At 42.9% G+C, this 26,041-nt stretch overlaps 1 protein-coding gene across 2 annotated transcripts in view; it reads right to left on the reverse strand.

The window, feature by feature from the left end:
- LOC137375986 (septin-8-A-like) overlaps positions 1 to 25,552 on the reverse strand; it is an 84,316-nt gene extending 58,764 nt beyond the window's left edge. The window contains exon 1 of one of the 2 annotated variants that reach the window (XM_068043832.1): positions 25,401 to 25,552. In XM_068043832.1, coding sequence (XP_067899933.1) covers positions 25,401 to 25,430 — 30 coding nt within the window. In that variant the 5' untranslated portion in view covers positions 25,431 to 25,552. Of the gene's footprint in view, positions 1 to 24,857; positions 24,876 to 25,400 lie in introns of those variants that run through there. The other variant, XM_068043834.1, reaches the window with a different exon arrangement.
- Between the last annotated feature and the right edge of the window lie 489 nt (positions 25,553 to 26,041).

Here is a 26,041-nt window from a genome sequence, read left to right on the forward strand (position 1 = left end):
TTCCCCTTACACTTGTATTAACCCTTATTGAAAAGGATTAGCTTTCATTGAAAGGGTGCATAAGAGAGCAAGTGTCAGCCTTGGCTCAATCGTACATTCTTCCTTCAGAGTCAGAAGATTGTGGTTTCAAGTCCCACTGCTATTCAAGCCCATCACTCCACATGTTCCTTCCATATCAATTTAGACACTTCCTTTAAACTCTCATTTCAAATCTGTCTTAGCTTTCCATATCCTTGAAGTGATGGCAAATTAATGCTCACGACTATTATGAAGGTAATAACATACAAGAACCCATGGTATAGTTAGTTTAGTTAGCTTGCTGCAAAAAAAAACTACAGCAAATATTTTACATTCCAGTGAAAGTAATACTTCTATTCAGCTACAAAATTAGCAACAAAATGATTATTGTCCTACAGTCAAGTGTGGCATCATGGATACAAAGTTCGACTGACTCACTATAGAGGCCAAAACACTCTGCTTCCATTGTCCTCAAAGGTCACTAACCAAGGATCATTAGCAACTCAATTGAAACTGCTTGAAACAATGTTTGTGTCGCTACAAGTTAAGTAGTTCACTTGAATATTCCAGCCTTTGGGTGTAATTCATTACACAAGACTTTCCAAAATATGAATATTTCATGAATCAAGCCTTTACTATTTGCTTTCAACTGCAGTGTAGATACTGTGCAATTTCCCAGTTACTAAGCAGATTTGCATTTATATAGCACCATTCATTACTTCCCAAAGCATTTTATAGCCAATGAAGTACCTTTGAAGCTTAGTCACTTAGGAATGTAGGAGAGTATCAGGGAGAAAGGTTAAAAAAAACCTGAACTATCAGCAGAAGGGAAACAGCTGATTGGTGAGTGTTCTTTTTGTCCAGATCGGGACAAGTTTTAAGTTATATTTCTGGTAAATTTAGATAGTAGTCTAATAAGTAGAGGCAAGGCAGAGCATGTTAGTCCCTTCAAATGTACATCCTGTGCAACTTGGCAACTCGAGGACACTTGTCATGTCCTGGGCAACCACCAGATGAAGAAAGTGTCAACTGGAGAAGCCCAAACTCTGGATTTCAGAGTTTCAGTAGCAGCTGGCAACACTGCAGTGAATCCACGAAGTTGAGAGCTACATGGATAGCACGTTTCAGGAGGTGGCCATCTTGCAGCTTAACAGTGTGCAGGCAGACAGGGAATGGATGACTGCCAGATAGACAAAGAGGACCAGGCAGGTAGTGCAGGAGTCCGCTGAGTGCATCTTGCTCTCAGTTCTGAATACTGGTGAGGGCATTGGTTCCTTGGGGGAGTACAGTGAAAGCCAAGTCCACAGCATAGGTAGCTCAGGGAGGAGGAAGGTCGGAAAAACAATAGTAATGGGGGATTCAACAGTTAGGGGACCACAGACATATGGCCGCATACATGATTCCAGAATGATATGTTGCCTCCCTGGTGCAAGGGTCAGGAATGTCAATGAGTAGCCGCAAAACAAGCTGAGTTGGTGAATGGGGGAGGAAAGAGCATGAACAGCCAGAGGTCATGGTCCATATCGGCACCAAAGGCATAGATGGTTAAAGAGACAATTAGAGAAGAGATATGATGTGTTCCAATGCTCATCAAATGAGGCCATATGAATTGAACTGAAGGACATGTTATCGGGAGTATACTAATAGGCTCCCAAATAGTCAAAGGGAGATAGAAGAGCAAATATGTAGGCAAATTTCTGACAAGTACAAAAACAATACGGCAGTAATAGTAGGGGATTTTAACTACCCTAATGTTAACAGTGGTAGAATCCATAGAATTTTTAAAATGCATTGAGAACTTTTTTTTAGCAGTACGCAGCAAGCCCAACGTGAGAAGGGCAGTTCTGGACTTAGTTTTAGGGATGAAGGGGTATCAGTTGGGGAGCAATTTGGTTGTGTTGATCATCATTCAATTAGATTTATCATAGTTAAGGAAAAGGACAAAGATAGACCAGGAGTAAAAGTTCTCAACTAGGGAAAGACCAATTTTACTAAGCGGAGATGTGATTTAACAAAGGCGGACTAGAAACAGCTACATGAAGGTAAATCAGTGGCAGAGCAGTAGGAGGCATTCAAGGTGGAAATAGCGATAGTTCCGAACAAATATGTTCTCACCAAGAAAAATGGTAGAACTCTCAAATCTAGAACCCCCTGGATGACAAGGAGCATACAGGGTAGGATGAGGCAAAGAAGGGAAGCTTATGCCAGATACCTAGAGCGCAATACTATAGAAAGCCTAGAGGAGTATAGAAACTACAGGGGTAAAATGTAAAGGAAATTAGGAAAGCAAAGAGAGGCCATGAAAGACTATTGGCAAGTAAAATCAAGGAGACGCCTAAAGATGTTTTATAAATGCATAAAGAGCAAGAAGATGACCAAGGAAAGAGTAGGGTCAATTACAGACCAAAATGTTAACCTGTGTGTAGAGGGGAAGACATGGGCATGGTTTGTCATAAATATTTTTGCATCTGTCTTCACAAGAGTGGGGGACAATGCAGACATTGTAGTTATGGAGGAGTGTGAAATATTGGATGAAATAAACAAAGTGAGACAGAAAATATTACAGGGTTTAGCATCTGTGAAAGTAGATAAATTGCTAGGCTCAGATGAAATGTATCCCAGGCTGTTAAGAGAAGCAAGGGAGAAAATAACAAAGACTCACCATCATTTTCTAATCATCTCTAGCTACAGGCATGGTGCCAGAGGACTGCTAATGTTGCACCGTTGTTTAAAATGGGAGGAAGGGATAAACAAGGCAAATACATGTCAGTCAGCCTAACCTTGGTGGTGGGCAAATTATTGGAAAATCTTTGAGGGACAGTATTAATTGTCATCTAGAATGGCACAGATTAATCAAGGACAGTCAGCATGGCTTTGTTAAGGGAAGGTCATGTTTGACTAACTTGACAATCTTTGTAACAAGGAGTGCCGATGATTGTAACGCATTCGACATAGTCTACATGGATTTTAGCAAAGCTTTTGACAAGGTCCTACATGGCAGACTAGTCAGAAAAGTAAAAGCACCTGGGATCCAAGGGAGAGTGGTAAGTTGGATCCAAAATTGGCTCAGTGGCAGTAAGCAAAGGGTAATGGTCGATGGATATTTTTGTGACTGAAAAGTTGTTTCCAATGGGGTTCCGTAGGGCTCAGACTAAGATTCTTGCATTTTGTGGTATTCACCAATGATTTAGATTTAAATGGAGGGGGCACGATTAAGAAGCTCGCAGATGATACAAAAATTGGTCATGTGGTTCATAACAAAAAAGAAAGCTGTAGACTCCAAGAAGATATCAATGGACTGGCAGAAAAGTGGCAAATGGAATTCAATCTGGAGAAGCGAGAGGTAAACAAGATAATAGACAATAAATAGGATGAAACCGAGAAGTGCAGAAAGCAGAGGGACCTTGCAGTGCATGTCCACAGATTCCTGAAGGTAGCAGGACAGGTGGTTAAGAGGGCATATGGGATACTTTATTATCTAAGGCACAAAATATAAGAGCAGGAACTACATAGAACATTAGTTAGGCCATAGCTAGAGTACTACAGTTCTAGTCACCTCATTACAGGAAGTATGTGGTCACTCTGGAGAGGGTACAGAGGAGATTTGATGATATTGCCAGAACTGGAAATTTTTCGCTATGAGGAAAGAATGGATAGGCTGGAACCCGAGGAGGCGGAAGGGAGATTTATTTGAGGTGTATAAAATTATGGAGGGGCCTAGACAGAGTGAATAGGAAGGACCTATTTTCTTTAGCAGAGAGGTCAATAACCAAGGGCATAGATTTAAAGGAAGTGGCAGAAAGATTACAGGGGAATTGAAGAGAAATTTTATCACCCAGAGGGTGGTGAGGAATGGAACTCACTGCCTGAAAGGGTGGTAGGGGCAGAAGTCTAATCGCATTTAAAGGTTACTTAGATGTGCGCTTGATATGCCAGAACCGATACAGCTACAGACCATGAGCTAGAGAGTGGATTCAGGCTGGTTAGCTCTTTTTTGGCCAAAACAGACAATGAACCAAATGACCACCTTTTGTGTCATAAATCTGTATGATTTATGAACGCACAGCAACATCCCACAATCAGCAATGTGACAACAACCACAATCTTCTGGCTCAGAGGCACGTAGCAAAAATATCACTCAATAAACTCCCTTCCTATCAACCAACAAATCTGCCAGCCTTTGCAACAGAAGTGCTGCAGCACTGCAGGAATGTAGTCATGATGACAAGTCACCACAATGTTCGGAAAAGTGTCATCATGGACTCCTCAGTGACACTTTGCCTCTGAGTCAGAAGGCTGTGGGTTCAAGTTCCATTCCACAGATTTGAACGCACTATCTAAGCTGACACTCCACTGCAATGCTGTGGGAGTGCTGCACTGTCACAGGTGCTGTCTTTTGGATGAGACATTAAAACGAGGCCTCATCTGCTCTTCCAGGCAAATACAAAAGATGCCATGGCACTATCTGAAGAGCAGGGAAGCTCTTCCTGGTGTTCTGACCAACACTTATCCGTCAACCAGCATCTCTAAAAAAAAAGATGAGGTGGTCTTTATCTGTCTGGGAGCTTGCTGTGCACTAACTGGCTGCTGTGTTTCTTACATTACAGTGACATATTAAAAAGAGGGATGAAACTACTGCCCGATGCAATGCTAATGGTGACGGTTTTGCCCTTCACCAACTTGCAACAAGAAATTATATGCAATAGGATGCAAGACAAGTCTGCTCCGAGAACAATGAAGTTTGCCAGAATTCTGCAGATCTCCTGGGGTATTCCTCATGGTGACTTGAATGACTCCTTGTTTTAAAATAAAAGGATGCTGTGCAATGTGATGCCCACTGTATTATCAAAGGCTTGGCCAGAATTTTACGCCACCCGAACGAGACGGGTGATGGCGGAAAATGGAGCAGGAGACTCCGGGAGGCTTTCCTGACCCACTCCTGCCTCCGCCCTCCCTTTACGTAGGGCGGGAGGGGCAAAAAACAGCCCACCAGCTGCAGGCCAATCAAGGCCCTTGAGTGGCCAGTTAACAGCCACTTAAGGGTCTTCGCCTGCCTCCACGCGGATTTTACATGTGGCAAGCGGGCGTCCTGGAGCCGGGAAAAGCCACCTGTGAAAACCAGGCGGCTGCGATTGTCAGGGGGGTGGAGCGGGGGCCTGCTCATCGGGCATAAGGTGCCCCCACCCCCACTGCCCCAACAACCCCCAGCACCCAACACGCCTCCCATCCCCCACCGGGGCCTGACCGATTATCCCCGGCATGGCAATCAAAATTTACCTTTCCTCCTGGCTCCCCAATATCTTTTCTTGATGGTGGGCTGTAATCCCAGCTGTGGCCACCTCTCCCGGTGGCACTGGTGGGACTAAGAGCTGCTGGCCCACTGATTGGCTGGCAGCTCAATGAGGCAGGACTTTCTCCCTCAAGCAGGTGTAAGTCCCGCCTCAGAACAATTAAAGCCTGGGGACCTTAAAATATGGAACGGATCCCCAGGCGAGGCGGAAGCAAGTTGTGGAAAAGTGCCCAGGTATGTCCTGTACACAAAAAGCAGGACAAGTCCAACCCAGCCAATTACCGCCCCAGTCTACTCTCAATCATCAGTAAAGTGATGGAAGGTGTCATCAACAGTGCCATCAAGTAGCACTTGCTTAGCAATAACTTACTCAATGACGCTCAGTTTGGGTTCCACCAGGGCCACTCAACTCCTGACCTTATCACAGCCTTGGTTCAAACATGGACAAAAGAGCTGAACTCAAGAGGTGAAGTGAGAGTGAAATCCCTTGACATCAAGGCAGCATTTGACCGGGTATGGCATCAAGGAGCCCTAGCAAAACTGAAGTCAATGGGAATCAGGGGGAAAACTGTCCATTGGTTGGAGTCACACCTAACGCAAAGGAAGATGGTTGTGGTTGTTGGAGGTCAATCATCTGAGCTCCAGGACATCACTGCAGGAGTTCCTCAGGGTCGTGTCCTACGCCCAACCATCTTCAGCTGCTTCATCAATGACCTTCCTTCAATCATAAGGTCAGAAATGGGGATGTTCACTGATGATTGCACAATGTTCAGCACCATTCGCGACTCCTCAGGTACTGAAGCAGTCCATGTAGAAATGCAGCAAGACCTGGACAACATCCAGGCTTGGGTTGATAAGTGGCAAGTAACATTCGCGCCACACAAGTGCCAGGCAATGACTATCTCCAACAAGAGAGAATCTAATCATCTCCCCTTGACATTCAATGGAATTACCATCACTGTCACTGTCCGCCCACTATCAACATCCTAGGGGTTACCATTGACCAGAAACTGAACTGGAGTAGCCATATAAACACATGGCTACAAGAGCAGGTCAGAGGCTAGGAATCCTGCGGCGAGTAACTCGCCTCCTGACTCCCCAAAGCCTGTCCACCATCTACAAGGCACAAGTCAGGAGTGTGACCAAATATTCTCCACTTGCCTGGATGGGTGCAGCTCCAACAACACTCAAGAAGCTTGACACCATCCAGGACAAAGCAGCCCATCTACAAACATTCACTCCCTTCACCAGCGACGCACAGTGGCAGCAGTGTGTACCATCTACAGGATGCACTGCAGCAATGCACCAAGATTCTTTAGACAGCACCTTCCAAACCCACGACCTCTACCAACTAGAAGGCCAAGGGCAGCAAATGCATGGGAACATCACCACCTGCAAGTTCCCCTCCAAGTCATACCCCATCCTGACTTAGAACTATATTGCCACTCCTTCACTGTCGCTGGGTCAAAATCCTGGAGCTCCCTTCCTAACAACACTGTGGGTGTACCTAACACACATGGACTGCAGCAGTTCAAGAAGGCAGCTCACCACAACCTTCTCAAGGGCAATTAGGGATGGGCAATAAATGCAGGCCTGGCCAGCGACGCCCACATCCCATGAATGAATTTTTAAAAAGTTTTGCCACCTACTTTTACGTCAGAGGCCGGATCCTGTCTGCCCACTGAAAAATTTTGGCCATGGTTTATTTTGACTCAGTAAGTCAAATTGGATTTTTATTACATTGTTTTCTTTCATCAATATCCATTTTTCCATATAACAGTACATTACTAGCCTTGTTAACCATAGGTTCCTTGAATGAGTCAACACAAAGATGTACGAGGTTCGAGGTAGGCAGCAGCACTGGATGCAGAGGTGCGCCAAACAGTGAAATGGAAGGAGATGCGGCAAGATCAGAATACAGTGTGGTGTTCCTCAGAGATTGGTTCTGGGCCTCAGCTTTACATTATATATACACATACATATCAATCAATGACTTGATCGAACATAAACATATTCATGTACATGAATATGAATAATGCATAACACCGAACATCAACTTCAAGCAAGAATGGTTTCTGAAAAGGCAAAACAGGTCACCTGTCAGGTAAAATAACCAGCAAAAGCGAGAGTGAGCCTGACAAATCAGGAATGTGTCAGAGTCACAATGTCGCGGGCAAAGCACACTGGGCCAAGAATAAGGCAGGTCTATATGGGCAGAGCTGGACCAGGCAGGGAGTGATGTGGGCAGGGTGAAAACAGCAGCCTGCCAGGGTTCTGGGAGGGAAAGAACAGGAAAACTCTTATTTTTGTGAGGGCCACAAAATACAAGACTGGCGGAAACCTCGGAGCCAAATTAGAGGGACAAGCCTCTGACAGAGATCAGGCCTTGAACAAAATTTATTAGACACACTTTTCAGATAGTTTTATGGGTCAGGTGATTTTTTTTTAAAAAACTGTATGCTTTAACCAGTGTAGAACTGGCTAAAGGGGAGGAGGGGGTGGGAAACAGAAGGCAAATAAAAGCATTTTAGAAAATATATTTTGATAATTTGAATGGTTCAACTCTTTTCATTTATTCATTATTTTCCTGACTGATCGGTGAGATGGTCATTTCCTTAAGTCCTTAGTAGCTTTTCCATTAGAACACAGTTATCCATTTTTTAAAATTATGAAAAAAATTTGATTGGTACGGTACCTTCTAATCAACTGTGATTGTTGGATGATGTAGGCATGAACCTTGCATGTCATGCTTTTAGCCATGTGTTATATTTGACAAGCAGAAAGTGCATGCATACATAAAACCTTTACAAATATAAATTTTCTCTGTCATTGTTTATGACAAATTGGAGGATATGCTGTTTCATGTTAAATAACATAAAATCTATTATAGCCGATCAAATTGCATCTTTAAGAATATATATAAATGTAAGTGATAGTTTCTGGCTCAAATTATACATTTATGTACAAATTTACATAAAAATAAATCCGTGATCTTGAATATTACAAGTTCATTTAAGTATACCAGAGTTTAACTCAGCTTTTTTTTTTAAAACTGAAGCACAGGATAAAGAGGAAGATGGTTGGAAAGATGATTCAGAATGTAGGTAGATGGACGGTTTAAAAACTTGAGTGGTGCTGGGTCTTGGTCATCTAATCTTGGGGTACAAGCAATATGAAATGACCAGGTTTTGTCCTCATGATTAATGTTAGTGGAAATCATCAGAAAAGATTAATTTCCAGGTCTCCACAAGCATAACAACTCCTGCTACTACTGACTAGGCACATTCTTGGAGCAGAATAGAAAGAACTTGACTCAACCTCTGACCTACACTGCACCTGAGCTGTGAACACAATTGGAAAATGGGTCCCAAAACTCCCTTGATAAACAAACCCCATCAAAAGTAAGCTTAAGTAATATTCAGCTGTGTTGTACAACAACATATTAGGGACATGTAACAGGGCACTTAGAAAATCATAACTTGGTTGGGGAGATTCAACATGGATTTATAGAAGGAAAATCATGCTTGACAAATCAGTTACAGTTACATTTTTTGGGAATTGTAACTAGCAGGGTAGATAAAGGGAACCAGTAGATGTATTATACTTGGATTTGCAAAAAGCATTGAATAAGGTGCCACACAAGATTAGAGCTCATAGGATTGAGGGTACTATATTATCATGGATTGAGGATTGGTTAACGAGCAGAAAACAGAGAGTCATTTTCGGATTGGCAGGTGTAACTAGTGGTGTACGACAAGGATCGGCGCTTGGGCCTCAGCTATTTACCATCAATATTATGACTTTGATGAGGGGGGCAGAGTTTAATGTATCCAAGTTTGCTGATAATACAAAGTTAGGTGGGAAAGTAAACTGTGTGGTGGACACAAGGAGGCTCCAAAGATATACTGACAGGTTAAATGAGTGGCCAAGAATGTGGCGAATGGAATATAATGTGAAGAAATGTGAAGTTATCCACTTTGATAGGAAAAATAGAAAAACAAATGTTTTTTAAAAAGTTGAGAGATTGAAAAATGTTGGTGTCCTTGTATACAAATCACAGAACGTTAACATGCAGTAACAGCTAACAATTACGAAAACAAACAGTCTATCAGCCTTGATGAAAGGGGATTGGAAAATAAGAGTAAAAACATCTTACTGCAATTATATAGGGCCTTGGTGAGAACACACCTGGAGTACTGTGCACAGTTTTGGTTCCCTTGCCCAAGGAAGGATATACTTGCCTTAGAGGGACTGTAACAAAGGTTCACTGGACTGATTCCTGGGATAAGAGGATTGACCTATGAGGAGAGATTGAGTAGACTAGGCCTATATTCCAGAGTTTGGAAGAATGCGAGGTGATCTCCTCGAGGCATAAAAATTCTTAAGGGGCTTGACAGGATAAGAGATGTTGGGAGGATGTTTCCTCTGGATGGGGAGTCTAGAATTAGTGGTCGGCCATTTAGAACTGAGACAAGGAGAATTTTTTTCACTTTATCCCAGTGGGCTGTGGATGCTTAGTCGTTGAGTATATTCAAGACAGAAGTCAATAGGTTTTGGGATACTAAGGGAACCAAGGGGTGTGGGGATAGGGCAGGAAAGTGGAGTTGAGATAGAAGATCAGCCATGATCTTATTGAATGGTGGAGCAGGATTGAAGCACTGAATTGTGTACCCCTGCTCCCGTTTCTTATCTTCTTATAAGTGTCAATTCAGGCATTACCCAAAAGATTTTTTAAAAATTTATTTAGAGATACAGCACTGAAACAGGCCCTTCTACCCACCGAGTCTGTGCCGACCATCAACCACCCATTATACTAATCCTACATTAATCCCATATTCCTACCCCATCCCCACCTTCCCTCAATTCCCCTACCACCTACCTATACTAGGGGATTACAATAACTGTTTTTAAAACTTTGAATAAGAAAATCAATTAACAGCTTTCTACCTGTTGGAAGCAGTAATGTCATCTCTTCTCCAGCCTCTCATTATTACAGAAATGTTGTTTGCAGTGTAAACATAGAGAAAGACCATCAAAATTAATACCAGTCAGTACGAAGGCTGATATATTAAGCAATGGAATAGTAATAACAAAAACACGTTTGCTTAATGGATCAAGTAGTTATAATCTAGGGCCAACTCGTGCCCTTGTGCATATTTTGCTCATCAAGCTTACACACCAGCTCTAAAATGAGTCTGCATGTAAAAGGCAAAATGTCAGGAGAACTGCTTCCCTCATGGCAAGTTTAGCCAGTGAGTAGTTCACCCACCAGGATTAGGAAGATTTCAAATCTCTGAAGTAGATTAACTGAACTAGGGCAGCAATCGAGGTGTGACACTTTGTTTCAACACTCCTGGATTAGGAAGGGATTAAGTGACTCTCGTTCTGCTCCTAATTATTAACTAGCGACTTCTGTTGTAAGTTGGGAGAAGATAAATTCAGGTTTGGCTGTGGTACCAAGTGGTTTTCTGATGCTCTGATTGGTTACTTGGGTGAGGAACCATACCCCATCAAAGCAAGGAGGGGAAATATCATCAAGAAATGTATAAAACAATCTCTGACTGTTCCTCCTATGGAGGGTGGAGCAAACAAAAAGGCAGGTAAGAAAGAATCAAAAGCCCAAAACTGCGTGTCTTTTACAAAGTGCCAGTTCAATTCACTCCACTCACAAATAATGCATTTTTACACAAATGAATTCTCATAAAAATGCACAATATGCAAATAAAAAAGGATTGGGGATGGGGAGGTGGGGGAGTTGAAGCCATCTCGTTTTTAAAAAGCAACTATTTAAACTTTTCAGCTACAGGAAGCATGAGAAACATGGCATTCCAATAATGTCAAATAGCCTCCATTTTGGTGCACTAGCAGATCAGTGGTTCAAACTAAATTACTTACAACTACTGGTTTTGCTGTTTGATGGTTCTACAGCCTTCCCTGCAAGCCCTATGAGTTCCTTCTTACTCAGCAAATTAACCACAAACAAGTACATCGGATAAGCCAGAAAAAACTAATTTTGTGATTTGCTGCATTCCTTTACCTGTAGATTCAAACGTTTGCATGAATTCCCACCACCACCTATCAGATCACATTCAAGATAAATGTTGCTTTGATCATTGGAACACTATTTAAGACTTGAACTGTTGATGGATAAAAACATCTAACAAAGTGATAAAGTTTCACAGAGTCACATATGTGGAGCTATCCTTCAGTGAAGCAAAACCAGTGGTGGTTTTGAAAAAGGAAATACGTCAATCACATTTTAAGAGATCTTAATCAAACATGTTTTTCATTTTAATTTACATATAAAAGTGCATAATGTTAGGAGACATAAACATGAAGGGCAAAGGGAGTGAATATTGAGAACAAAGTCTAAATGATCAATGTTCTTCCCAGGCAGCTGGCAGCTAATGCGGGAAGGAGGGGGGGCCGGAGACGGGGAAACAAACTGTAACACTTGGGATTGGTCAGATTGGGTTTAGAATTTAATTATTAGTGGTGTATAGTGCAGCAAGTAAACAGGCAACATGGCTGCCATACAACTTAGCCATGTAAGCACTGTGATTGGTAAATGGAATACCCACAACTGACAATCTATTAACAGTTGGAGTTTTGAGAAAATCAGCATGGTTAAGAAAACCAGAGTTAAGAAAGATTTTGGTTAAGTAAGCCTTTTGGACACTACATGCACGATTAAGAGTGAGACAGGTGATTCATGGTTCGAAACTGAGTGTGTACCTTACTGGACTCAAAAATAAAAATCCAGATAATGACTTACTTCCCACTAATGAGTTGGTTGATCGCTGTCGACACCATCATACAAGTAATACTGACAGTCAGAACTCCAACACAGCAGTGATCAAACTGCACCCCCGCCCACCCCCTCCCCCACTCCCTATTGATCTTTAGAATGTATTAGAAATAAATACCTCTGAGGCTTATGGGGCTGCTATAACAAATTTTATTTATATAGTGCCTTTAATGTAAGAAAACGTCCCAAGGTGCTTCACAGAAGTATTATAAAACAAAATATGACACCAAGCCACATAAGGAGATTTAAGTCAGATGACCAAATGTTTGGTCATAGTGGTAGGTTTTAAGGAATGTCTTAAAGGAGGAAAGGGAGGTGGAGAGGTGTAGGAAGGGTATTACAGAGCTGGGGGCCTAGGCAACTGCAGGCATAGCTACCAATGGTGGAGCGATTAAAATTGGGGATGCACAAGAGACCAGAATTAGAGGACCGCAGATATCACCGAGAGTTGTGGGGCTAGAGGAGATTAGAGATAGGGAGGGTCCGAGGACATAGTGGGACTTGAAAACAAGGATGAGAATTTTAAAATCAGACGTTGCTTGACTAGGAGCCAACGTAGGTCAGGGAGCATAGGGGATGATAGGTGAATGGGACTTGGTGTGAGTTAAGACACGGGCAGCAGAGTTTTGGATGACCTCAAGTGTATGGAGAGAAGAAGAAGACGGGTCAGGAGTGCACTGGAATAGTCAAGTCTCGAGGTAACAAAGACATGAATCAGGATTTCAGCGGAAGATGAGCTGAGACAAGGGCGAAGCTGGGTGGTGTTACTGAGGTGGAAATATGCAGTTTTAGTGGTGGTGCATATATGAGGTTGGAAGCTCATCTTGGGGTCAAATGTGACACAAGGGTTGCAGACAGACTGTTTAATCTCCGACATGGAGCAGGCAGCAGGTTGAAGCCAGAAGCTAGGGAACAAAGTATGGAGTGAGGACTGAAACAATGGCTTCAGTCTTCCCAATATTTAATTGGAGGAAATTTCTCCTAATCAAGTACTGGATGTCAGAAAAGCAAACTGATAATTTAGCAACAGTGGAGGAGTCGAAAGAATTGGTGCTAGGGTAGAACTGGCTGCCGTCAGTGTACAGATGAAAACGAACACTGTGCTTTCGGATGAAGTTGCCAAGGGGCAGCATGCAAATGAGACCTAGAAGGGGGCCAAGGATAGATCTTTGGGGGACACCAGAGGTAATGGTGAGAGAGCAGTAATAGAAGCCATTGCAAGTGATTCTCTGGAACCAGGTGAGAGCAGTCCCACCCAACTAGATGGCAATGGGCAGACATTGGAGGAGGATGGTGTGGTCAACCGTGTCAAAGGCTGCAGACAGGTTGAGAAGGATGAGGAACACCATGTGGTATAACACTATATGATCACCTGAACCAGATTACCTGTGTAATTATTTCCAGGTACCCATCATTCTTTAATCTGTATGTTTTCACTGATGTTGCAATAAGTTAATGCTGTATTTACTAAATATTTATAACGTACAAAAGTCATATCAGAACATTCAATACATACAGTAAACCTATTAAACCAGCACAGTGGCGCAGTGTTAGCACCGCAGCCTCACAGCTCCAGCGACCCGGGTTCAGTTCTGGGTACTGCCTGTGCGGAGTTTGCAAGTTCTCCCTGTGACCACGTGGGTTTCTGCCGGGTGCTCCGGTTTCCACCCACAGCCAAAGACTTGCAGGTTGATAGATAAATTGGCCACTGTAAATTGCCCCTAGTGGTGGTTGGAGAACGGTGGGGATGTGGTAGGGAATATGGGATTAATGTAGGATTAGTATAAATGGGTGGTTGTTGATCGGCACAGACTCGGTGGGCTGAAGGGCCTGTTTCAGTGCTGTATCTCTAAATAAATAAATAAATATAGCCCTCATCCTGCATCACAGAAATGTTTTATGCATTTTAACTTTGAAAATGCTATCTGTTTATATAAAAGTTTTTAAAGTTACGTTATGGCAGGTCAGCTTGGCCAATTGGAATTTTTGTCCTGTGGTATGTGGGAACACCATGTATCCTCGATGAACACATCTGCAGGAAGTTTCACCCACTGCAGAAGCTTGAGCTCCGGGTTTTGAAACTCGAGCGGTGGCTGGAGCCAGTGTTGTGCATCCGTGAGGCAGAGAACTACGTGGATAGCACGTTTAGGGAGGTGGTCACACTGCAGGTTAGGAGCAAGCAGGCAGACAGGGAATGGGTGACCGCTAGGCAGTCTAAGAGAACCAAGCAGGCAGTGCAGAAGTCCCAAGTCTATCTTGCTTGCTAAACGGTTTTCCATTTTAGATACTGGTGAGAGTGATGCTTCCTCGGGGGAGTGCAGCCAGAGCAAAGTCTGTGGCACCACGGGTGGCTCAGTTGCACAAAAAGGGAGGAAGAAGAGTGGAAGAGCAATAGCGATAGGGAATTCGATAGTCAGGGGATCAGACAGGCGTTTCTGTGCAGTAAACGTGATTCCAGGATGGTGTATTGCTTCCCGGGTGCCTGGGTCAAGGATGTCACGGAGCGGCTGCAGGACATCCTTCTGGGAGTGGGTGAACAGCCAGAGATATTGGTCCACATTGGTACCAATGAGAGGCAGGAAGAGGGATGAGGTCCTGAAAGCAGATTTTAGGGAGATAGGAAAGAAATTAAAAAGCAGGACCTCGAAAGCAGTAATCTCAGGATTACTCCCAGTGCCATGTGCTAGTGAGCATAGGAATGGGAGGAATGATTGATTGAACACGTGGCTGGAGAATTGGTGTAGGAGGGAGGCATCAGATTTCTGAGGCATTGGGACCAGTACTGCGGCAGGTGGGACCAGTACAAGATGGACGGGCTATAACTTAACAGGACCGGAACTAATATCCTCACAGGGAGATTTGCTAGTGCTGTTGGGGAGGGTTTAAACTAGCTTGTGAGGGGGATGGGAACCTGAGGGGTAGCTCAAATTGGAAGGAAGTAAAGCTGATGAGAGGAGGTAGAAAAGTAGGAAGTGACATTAGAAGGCAGGCGAAACAAAGGCGAGCATCAACCCGGCTTAGAATGCAGAATGTCAAGAAAACAAGGTTAAGGGCACTCTACCTGAATGCACGCAGCATTTGCAACAAGGCAAATGATTTAAAAGGCCCAAATAGAAGTAAATGGGTATGATCAAATTGCCATAATGGAATTGTGGCTACAGGGTGACCAAGACTGCCAAGACAAGGATAGTCAACATTTAGGAAGGACAGGCGAAAAGGAAAAGGAGGTGGTATTGCGCTGATAATAAGGGATGGGATCAGTACATTAGTAAGGGATGAACTCAGATCGGAAGAACAAAATGTGGAATCTGCTAGGGTGGACCTAAGAAACTGCAAGGGGCAGCAAACATTGATAGGAGTTGTTCATAGGCCACCAAACAGTAATGGTAGTGTGGGGCATGGTATTAATCAGGAGATTAGAGAAGCACGTAGCATGGGTAAAACAGTAATCATCGGTGATGTCGATTTGCATATAGACTGGGTAAATCTAATGAGCAATAATGCTGTGGAGGATGAGTTTCTGGAGTGTGTTTGGGATGGTTTTCTCAAGCAGCATGTTGAGGAACCAACTAGAAAACAGGCTATTTTAGATCTAGTTTTATGTAATGAGAAAGGGCTAATTAATAATCTTGTTGTAAAAGAATCTTTAGGGATGAGTGACCATAATATGATAGAATTTTACATTATGTTTGAAAGTGAGTTAGTTCAATCTGAAGCCAGGGTGTTACATTTGAACAAAGGAAATTATGAAGGTATGAGGAGCAAAATGACTAAGGAGGATTGGGAAAATACATTAAAAGGTATGACAGTACATAGGCAATGGATAGTCTTTAAAGAAATATTACATAGTTTACAGCAACTATACATTGCTTCAAGGCACAAAAACCCCAAAGTAAAGGCAGTCAACCGTGGATAACAAAGGAAGTTAAGGATTGTATAAGATTAAAAGAAAAGGCCTATAAAGTTGCAGAAATAGTAGTAAACCTGAGGATTGGGAGGATTTTAGAATACAGCAAAGGAGGACGAAGGAATTGATAAAGAAAGGGAGAATAGAATATGAATGTAAGCTAGTAAAAAATATAAAAATGGACTGTAAAAGCTTCTACAGGTACATAAAAAGGAAACGTTTGGCTAAGACAAATGTGGGTCCATTACAGGTAGAGTCAGGAGAATTTATAATAGGGAATAGAAAAATGGCAGAGAAGCTAAATGAGTACTTTGTGTCTGTCTTCACTGAGGAAGATACAAGAAATCTCCCAGAATTAGAGATCCAAGGGATTAGGAGCAATGAGGAATTGAAGGAAATTAGTATTAGTAATAAGGTTGTATTGGAGAAATTAATGGGGCTGAAGGTTGATAAGTCCCCAGGACCTGGTATTCTACATCCCAGAGTGTTGAAAGAGGTAGCTATGGACATAGTGGATGCATTGGTGATCATCTTCCAAAATTCTATAGATTCTGGAGCGGTTCCTGCAGATTGGAAAGTCGCAAATGTCACCCCACTATTTAAGAAGGGAGGGAGAGAGAAAACAGGGAATTTGAGATTTGTTAGCCTTACATCAGTCATTGGGAAAATGCTAGAATCTATTCTAAAGGATGTGATAAATGGACACTTGGATAATAATGATCTTATTGGGCATAGTCAACATGGATTTATGAATGGGAAATCATGTTTAACGAAACTGTTGGATTTTTTTGAGGATGATCCTAACAGAATTGATAAAGAGGAGTCTGTGGACATGGTATACTTGGATTTTCAGAAGGCTTTTGATAAAGTCCCCCACAGGAGGTTGGTTAGCAAAATTAAAGCACATGGGACAGGAGGCAGTATACTGGCATGGATCAAAGATTGGTTAACAGGCAGAAAGCAGAGAGTAGGAATAAACAGGTCATTCTCACATTGGCAGGCTATGACTAGTGGGGTACCGCAGGGATCAGTGCTTGGGCCCCAGCTGTTCACAATATATATCAATGATTTGGATATGGGGACCAAATGTAGTATTTCCAAGTTCGCAGATGACACAAAATTAGGTGGGAATGTGTGTTGTGAGGAAGATGCAAAGCAGCTTCAAGGGGATTTGGACAGACTTAGTGAGTATGAGCAACAACGTGGCAGATGGAATATAATGGGGAACAATGTGAGGTTATCCACTTTGGTAGGAGAAACAGATGTGCATAGTATTTCTTAAATGGTAAGAGATTAGAAAGTGTAGATGTACAAAGGGACCTGGGTGGCCTTGTCAATAAGTCACTGAAAGCTAACATGCAGGTGCAGCAAGCAATTAGGAAGCCAAATGGTATGTTTAGCTTTATCACAAGAGGATTTGAGTACAGGAGTAGTGAAATCTTGCTTCAATTATATAGAACCTTGGTTAGAGCACACTTGGAGTACTGTGTGCAGTTTTGGTGCCCTTACCTAACGAAGGATATTATTGCCACAGAGGGAGTGCAACGAAGGTTCACCAGACTTGTTCCCGGGATGGCAGGACTGTCCTATGAAGACAGATTGGAGAAACTGGGCCTGTATTCTCTGGAGTTTTGAAGAATGAGAGGTGATCTCAACGAAACTTACAAAATATTTAAGGGGATAGACAGGGTAGATGCAGCTCAGATGTTTCCCCTGGTTGGGAACTCTAGAACCAGGGGACACAATTTCAAAATAAGGGGGAAGCCACTTAGGACAGAGATGAGGAGAAATTTCTTTACTCAGAGGGTTGTGAATCTTTGGAATTCTCTACCCCAGAGGGCTGTGACAGCTCAGTCATTGAGTATGTTTAAAGCAGAGATTGACAAATTTCTAAATACAAATGACATAAAGGAATATGAGGATAATGTGGGAAAAAGGCATTGAACTGGAGTATCAGCCATGATCATATTGAATGGCAGGGCAGGCTCAATGGGCTGAATGGCCTACTCCTGCTCCTACATGTGCTCTTTATACAGCTACAAAGAGTGATTCACTGGGTGATGCTAAAAGGAGACAGACATACAAAGTGATGCAGTTTGTTGTTGCCAAGTTAACATACTGGGGAGTAGATAAGGTCAAATTTGAAATGCTAAGAAAATTTATTTGCAAGGGTCATTATTAGAAAGCCAGTCATTTCTCCAAATATTACTCCCTTATTAAAAAGTTAATACTTGGGAGACCGATCAGTATGGCATATCCCACAAGAAAACAGAATACTCATTCACGTCCTACAATTTTGTCAGTTGGGCATTCCAGTTAATCTGCATCAGCCATACAGCATCGAAGTGATAGCATGATGCTTCTCAAAGGAAAAGGAAAAAAAGGACAAAACACAAAAATCAGTGAGCTGCTAATACTGCAAGAGATCTTGGAATAAAATGCCTACCCAGCCTCTTGTTTGAGGAATGATTTATAGTTCTGGTGGAAGGTGAACTCAACAGGGAAGAAAAGTCATTAACAATTAGATGCAGCAATGGAAGAGGTAAAGGGAGGAAAGAGAAAGTAGGATCTTTCCAGCTGAACAACTAAGATGGGCCAAAATGTCTTCCTCATCTGTAAGTATCTTGTGAAAGTGCAGAGGATACTTCAAAAAATTAAAATACTCCTTTTATAGTAAAATAAATTATATGATATTTCAATTTTAAGAAGTCAATTTTAATTACCACTATTGAGAGCCTTAATTTGGGTATTGTTCCCTGCTAGACCAGCAATGAGGTGTTTCGTAGGAGGAAACAAGAGCCATAAATTCAAATGGGCCCAAGAGCGAAAGGATCCAGAAAACCAAACAAGCAGCTGGTGATGGAGACTTCCCAGCCTACAGTGTGGTTTACCAGAATCTAGCAGCTTTCAGCCACCTGAAGTTACAGCTCCCAATATTTTCTATGGAGCAATTCCAGGATTAATACAGACACTCACCGGTGGTGAAATCAAGGAAGAAATACCATACTCAATTGTCTCCATGTTGGTAATGAAACATCTTTCCTAAAACAATAACATTTGGTGTATGTTATTTTCTTCAATATTAAGGATCATTACAGGACTTATCAAACTTACTTTTGTCTATAAAGAAACAAAAGAAAAATACCTACAAAATAGGCTTAAAAATATAGAAAATGAGTACAATTCTTTTTTCTTTGGCCTCCTTGTCTCAAGAGACAATGGGTAAGCGCCTAGAGGTGGTCAGTGGTTTGTGAAGCAGCGCCTGGAGTTGCTATAAATGCCAATTCTAGAGCGACAAACTCTTCCACAGGCACTGCAGATATAATTGGTTGTCAGGGCTGTTACATAGTTGGCTCTCTCCTTGCACTTCTGTCTCTTTGCCTGCCAACTGCTAAGTCTCTTCAACTAGCCTCTCTTTAGTCCCGCCTTTATAGCTGTCCACCAGCTCTGGCGATCGCTGGCAACTGACTCCCACAACTTGTGGTCAATGTCGCAGGACTTCATGTCATGTTTGCAGACGTCTTTAAAGCGGAGCCATGGACGGCCGGTGGGTCTGATACCAGTGGTGAGCTCGCTATACAATGCGTCGATGGGAATCCTGCAATCTTCCAAGCAGCTCACATGGCCAAGCCATCTCAGGCGCTGCTGGCTCAGTAGGGCATATATGCTGGGGATGTTGGCTGCCTCGATGACTTCTGCGTTGGAGATACGGTCCTGCCACCTGATGGCAAGGATTCTAAGGAGACAGCGAAGATGGAATGCGTTGAGACATGGCTCTTTGCTGACATACGTTGCCCATGCCTTGCTGCCGTAGAGCAAGGTACGGAGGACACAGGCTTGAAACACTCGGACCTTTGTGTTCCGTGTCAGTTCCGCCAGAAGCACCGCGCAAAGAGCAGCCAGGCGCTGTGCAAATGACTACTGGCAACACCTATGCAGTCATATACAGCTGGCTTCCAACACCAGAAACATCAGAGGAATGTATGATGGCATTAAGAGAGCTTTTGGGCCAACCATCAAAATCATCACCCCCCCTCAAGTCTAAATCAGGGGAAACGATCACTGACCAACGCAAGCAAACGGACCACTGGGTGGAGCACTACCTCGAACTGTACTCCAGGGAAAATGATGTCACTATTACTGCCCTCAATGCAGCCCAGTCTCTGCCAGTCATGGATGAGCTGGATGAACAGCCAACAAAATCAGAACTCAGTGATGCCATTGATTCTCTAGCCAGTGGAAAAGCCCCTGGAAAGGACGGCATTACCCCTGAAATAATCAAGAGTGCCAAGCCTGCTATACTCTCAGCACTCCATGAACTGCTTTGCCTGTGCTGGGATGAGGGAACAGTACCACAGGTCATGTGCAGTGCCAATATTATCACCCTCTATAAGAATAAGGGTGACCGCGGTGACTGCAACAACTACCGTGGAATCTCCCTGCTCAGCATAGTGCAATTGCTCGAGTTGTTTTAAACAGACTCCAGAAGCTGGCTGAGCATGTCTACTCTGAGGCACAGTGTGGCTTTTGAACAGAGAGATCCACCATTGACATGCTGTTCTCTCTTCGGCAGCTACAGGAGAAATGCCGCAAACAACGGATGCCCCTCTACGTTGCTTTCGTAGACCTCACCAAAGCCTTTGACCTCGTTAGCAGACGTGGTCTCTTCAGACTACTAGCAAAGATCAGATGTCCACCAAAGCTACTAAGTATCACCTCATTCCATGACAATATGAAAGGCACATTTCAGCATAGTGACGCCTCATCAGAACCCTTTCCTATCCTGAGTGGTGTGAAACAGGGCTGTGTTCTCGCACCTGCACGGTTTGGGCTCTTCTTCTCACTGCTGCTCTCACATGCATTCAAGTCTTCAGAAGAAGGAATTTTCCTCCACACAAGATCAGATGGCAGGTTGTTCAACCTTGCCTGTCTTAGAGCGAAGTCCAAAGTACAGAAAGTCCTCATCAGGGAACTCCTCTTTGCTGACGATGCTGCATTAACATCCCACACGGGGGAGTGTTTGCAGAGACTCATCGACAGGATTGCGGCTGCCTGCAACGAATTTGGCCTAACCATCAGCCTCAAGAAAACGAACATCATGGGGCAGGACGTCATAAATGTTCCATCCATCAATATTGGCGACTATGCTCTGGAAGTGGTTCCCGAGCTCATCTACCTAGGCTCAACTATCACCAGTAACCTGTCTCTCGATGCAGAAATCAACAAGCGCATGGGAAAGGCGTCTGCTGCTATGTCCAGACTGGCCAAGAGGGTGTGGGAAAATGGCGCACTGACATGGAAGTACAATTACCATTTGGATTTCCCAGATTCATGCAATGACCAATAGGTTATTGGCCTATGCAAATGACCATAAATATCTCTCCACAACAAATTATACTGCACTGTGGGCTGTCATGAACTATGTGATGGAAGGGATAATGCGCAATTGCATAGTTAATCAAGCAACGATTTGACCATGTTGATACTTCAATTACAAACGCTTAAATAAGCTACATTCCAACTACTGCATCATTGCAATATTTTATTTTGTTCACTGATCTGATTGGTCATATTTTTTGTCCATTGATCAAGCACAGTACAGCAATGGGGTAATCATAATCATATGTGTTACTATCCAAAATTCCTCAAGAAACATGCTGAAAGAAAACAGGTTGTAATTAAAACAGTGTTTAAGTTAGACAGTTTCACCACCTGAAGTAATTCACACTTGGCAGTGCATATCTGCAAATCAAAAAACTTATGAGGGGCTACAGAAATCGTCGAATAAGGGGCTCAAACAACTGACTGAACAAACAAAAAAGACAAAGGCACATGCAAACATAATACCAATTGATTATCAAGACGAGAATTTACTTATGACTCCTTACAGCAAAAGGCCTTCTTGGTTGCAGAGACCTTCCTTCATCCACTACCTCTGGGCATGATGTCAAGCCAGATATGCCAATTCTACTTGTTGACAAATTAGAAAGGATGCAGAATTGTCTCTTTTTACCTTCTTTTACATTGAGGGAGGGGGTGTTTGCACTACTGGTTCACAAAGTGTACACATTCCCAAAGTAAACTTGCTAATGGAGGAAAATAAGAGGTCCCAGTAAAAAACAGATCTGCTTGGACACTGGCCTTGAATCCAGCAGGTTTACACTGGGGTTACTGTTGGTTTCACAAGACCGGCAGCACAAATGTATCACTCACACCAATATCAAGCAGCTTTAAACACATCCAAACCATACCTACCTCCTCCTCACATATTCCTCAATCTCCCAAAAATACTTCTTGTACTATACATTTCAAATAGTCATCTTTGGCAATTGATTCCAATAAGTTTATTACCTTTTGCATAAAACAGGTCTGCCCCATTTCCATTTTGACCCCAGAATTCCCACTTTTTTGGAGGGATCAGGTGTTGTTTCTTTGCTCGTCTTCTTCGCTTGTGAATGAAAACTCTGTTGGCGTATGGTTCCATGGGCACTGTGCAGCCTTTGGGACCTCTCTCAAATAGCCATTCTTCAGGTTTGGGCCTCAACTGAGGGTAGAATGACTAAGACAACCAAGCTCAATCTGTCCTTATCTGGCAAACATTACGTGCAGAGGTCCCTCGATTAGTGATGAGAAGAGATCAGTTCCTCCCCAACACAGGACATTGACACCAACTGTAGTGTCTCTAACCTTGCTCCTAGTTAGCTTGCTGACAGGCTAAGAATCAAATGTGGAACTTTTCTTCTCCTAATGTCTCAGCATAACTTAGCCAGCCTAATTTTTAAAATTGCTGTCCCCAAGTATTTGAAGGCCTCAGTGAACAGTTTGCCTGAATCATTTGTCAATCCCGTTCAAAACTTTGAGAAAAATAGGAAACTTTTGGGTAATCTAAATGAAGTTTTTGAAGAAAGCAACACATTCCCTTAACCTTTCCACACAGCTGTCCTTTTCCTGGAATTAATTTGATGCACAACCCTGCACGTCCTCAATGGCAATAAGATCCAGTCATTAACTCCCAAGTATGCATCAGTTTACATACCAGCCAACACTCCCAGCTATGTAATATTGTTTTAATCTTTCTGAAGCTGAAATTGTGCTACACTATTTTTAGATTCAAACCAGTCTCCTTGAGGAGCATCTCATATCTCAGGGCTCCAATATGTTCAGTAATTTGAGTTACAGCCATTTTGCATTGCTACAATAGAAAGTGGTTTTGAGTGTGTATCAAAGTGTTACTCTAACTGTACTTTGAATCCCTCAGGCTGCTGCTTAACAGATATTGCATTCTTTAAAGCACTTTCCATGTAAAGAATGCCCCAAGCCACTTTACAGATAAAGAAAACACATACCCAGCTAGGAAGAGCGAGGTTACAAGGGGTTACAAGAAAATCAATGAGGTTTTAAAAGGAGACGGAGGGCGGCAGGTTTTGGAAAGGAATTCCAGACCGTATGATTCAGATGACTAGAAGCTCTGCTGGAGGGGCTGCACAAAAATAACAACTTGCCTTTAATGTAATAAAGTGTCCATATAGTGCTTCACAGGGGCATAATTTGACAAAATTTGACAACAAATCAAAGCAGGACAGGTGACCAAAAGCTTGGTCAAAGATGTAGGTTTTAAGGAGTATGCTAAAGAAGGATAGAATAGTAGAGAGATTTAGGGAGGAAATTAGAGCTTAGGGCCTAGGCAGCTGAATGGCATGGCTGCCAAGGGTGGAGTGAAGGATGTGGGGGGATGGACAATAGGCCGGATTTGGAAAAGGACAACATCTGAGAAAAGAGAGCTTTCTGGGGCGAGGAGAGATGAGATGAGAGATTACATAGGGCCAGAGGAAACTGCAGAGACGGAGTAGGGTGAGCCCATGGAGGGGTTTTAAATTTAACATGTTCAAGGGTCAGGAATTTAACTCAGCAAGAATAAGCGTGATGGGAGAGCAGGACCAAGTTATCCCAGATATGAACGGATAGCCATTAATCCAGATAGAAATAGGACTAACTCATTTTTTAAAAAGCAAGATTGTAGCTCCTCATTTTGATGGATACCATGGCAATGGGAAAGCTAGATAAGGTAGCGTGGAGCATAGTTGTGAATTCATTACATTCACATTGATTCCCTCAGTATCAGGTTTCGTAATGAGGTCGGTACATGTCCCAATGCTTTAGAATCCAGCACATCCTTTCAGCATAGGCATGATCCCAGACTTGAATCACTCTACCATTGGCGGTTCTGCCTTCAGCTGCTTGGGCCTGAAGCTCTGGAACTCCCTCCTTAAAACCGACCTCCTTACTCAAGATTTTGGTTATCTGTCCTAATGGCTCGTGTGGCTGGGTGTCAAATTTTATTTGACAAAGCGCCTTGATACATTTTACTATATTAAAGGCACTATATAAATGCAAGAAGTCTCCTTCGATTATTCTCAAATCAGGTCCGTCTCAGACGCAGCACAGAGGGGCTATGGGATCGAGGAGATCAAAGGAGCGCCATCACAATTATTTATTACCAACAGCAGTAAATTATATTGTGATTTAATCAGGCGGGAATATTACGAAGCACGGTTGAGCTCGATTTTTGAATGGTTACTGCATCCGTTCAGGGTGCACCTCGCAAATAGCAGCTTCAGCCTCCTGATCCTTCCAAGTATGGATTTTGTTTTACTGGAGAAAGTTTTAAAGTCGAGTGCTGGACCCAAAAACACAAAACAAGTGGAATTGTTTGTGTCAGTGATAGACTGATACAAGATAGAGATTTAAATTACAGCTGAAGTGGAGAAAATAGCTCCCTGCAGAAATGTTGAGTCTTGAGAAAACCAACACTCGTTTACTGCAGAATTACAAACCTCGACTGAAACGATCAACCTCTGAATGAGAGAATCGTAAGCGAACACCTGCTGAGATGGGAAATACGCAGCATTCTTCAATTCGTTACATGTCAAAAGCCCAGGAACACCCGGCTGTCACTGAGACTCCAGTAACGCCGTGTGCAGCCCTGGATTTGAGTGCACATGAATTTGAAGTCAATTCACCCAGTGACTTTTGTAGAAATTGGGGGGAGCTAGTAAAAGAGGCCAGATTGTCAAGGACTTTATTTTTTTTTAAATCTGGTGAATTAATCTTAAAAATTAAAAAATGTTGCTTTATTAAGAATGAACAAGGCAATGGAACAAACTGTATCCACTGCACTCTTATTGTGCAACAATGTATCCGCGGGGCTTAGGTCCAGGAGACACAACAAAGGGCGACCGCTCAGTGACAGCTTCATCACAAGCAGCCAAACCCCCAGCAATTGGACACCCTCTCCCCCACCCCCCAAATAAAATGAACTGCTTCAACAGGTTCAAATCAAACAATCCGATACTAAATCCAAATCCCACATTACTTACAGGCCGCTGCTCTGTTTCACTCGCCTCCATTGCGTTCAGTAAATGAGCAATAATGCGAACTCAGACTGTGTATCTCCGCCGGCTACCGCCTTCCCAGCTCGGTCAACACTGAACCCCCTCCCCTACCTCAGCACACACCATTCCCCCAAGAGAGAGGGGGCGGGGTAGGAAATCATAGTCTAAACACTGCCTTTACAACCGGTACATGAACCCTAAGCACAAAGCGCCTTGACTGCTCCGGTCGAGTTACAAACATTACCATTGATTGCCGGTATAGCAACGCTCGTTTTTTTTACACGAGTTGAGTTTGAAAGAAGTCACCTAATATAATGGTTTCTTCCAGCGCCGCAGGAGGCTCTGGGAGTTGTAGTTTCATGGAAGGAAGTTTCCATCTCAGATGATTGAGAAATCAGTGGGGTGTTGAGTAAAGAAATGATTTTCCGAGTTTGCAATTAGAAGTAGATTGACAGAGAAATGCAGCCTCATTTTTAATGTGTTCGTGAACGTGAATGAGCACGAAAGCCTTTTCATGACTTTGTTTTATATAATTCAAAATAAAAATCAAGTTTGGAAGGGTATTGGAGGATTAAGTACTCTTCATATCTTGGTTCTGGATTGCAACTCAACTCAGATTGCTAACA

The sequence above is a fragment of the Heterodontus francisci genome, chromosome 12 (genome assembly GCF_036365525.1).
Source record: "Heterodontus francisci isolate sHetFra1 chromosome 12, sHetFra1.hap1, whole genome shotgun sequence".
Classification (NCBI taxonomy): Eukaryota; Metazoa; Chordata; class Chondrichthyes; order Heterodontiformes; family Heterodontidae; genus Heterodontus; species Heterodontus francisci.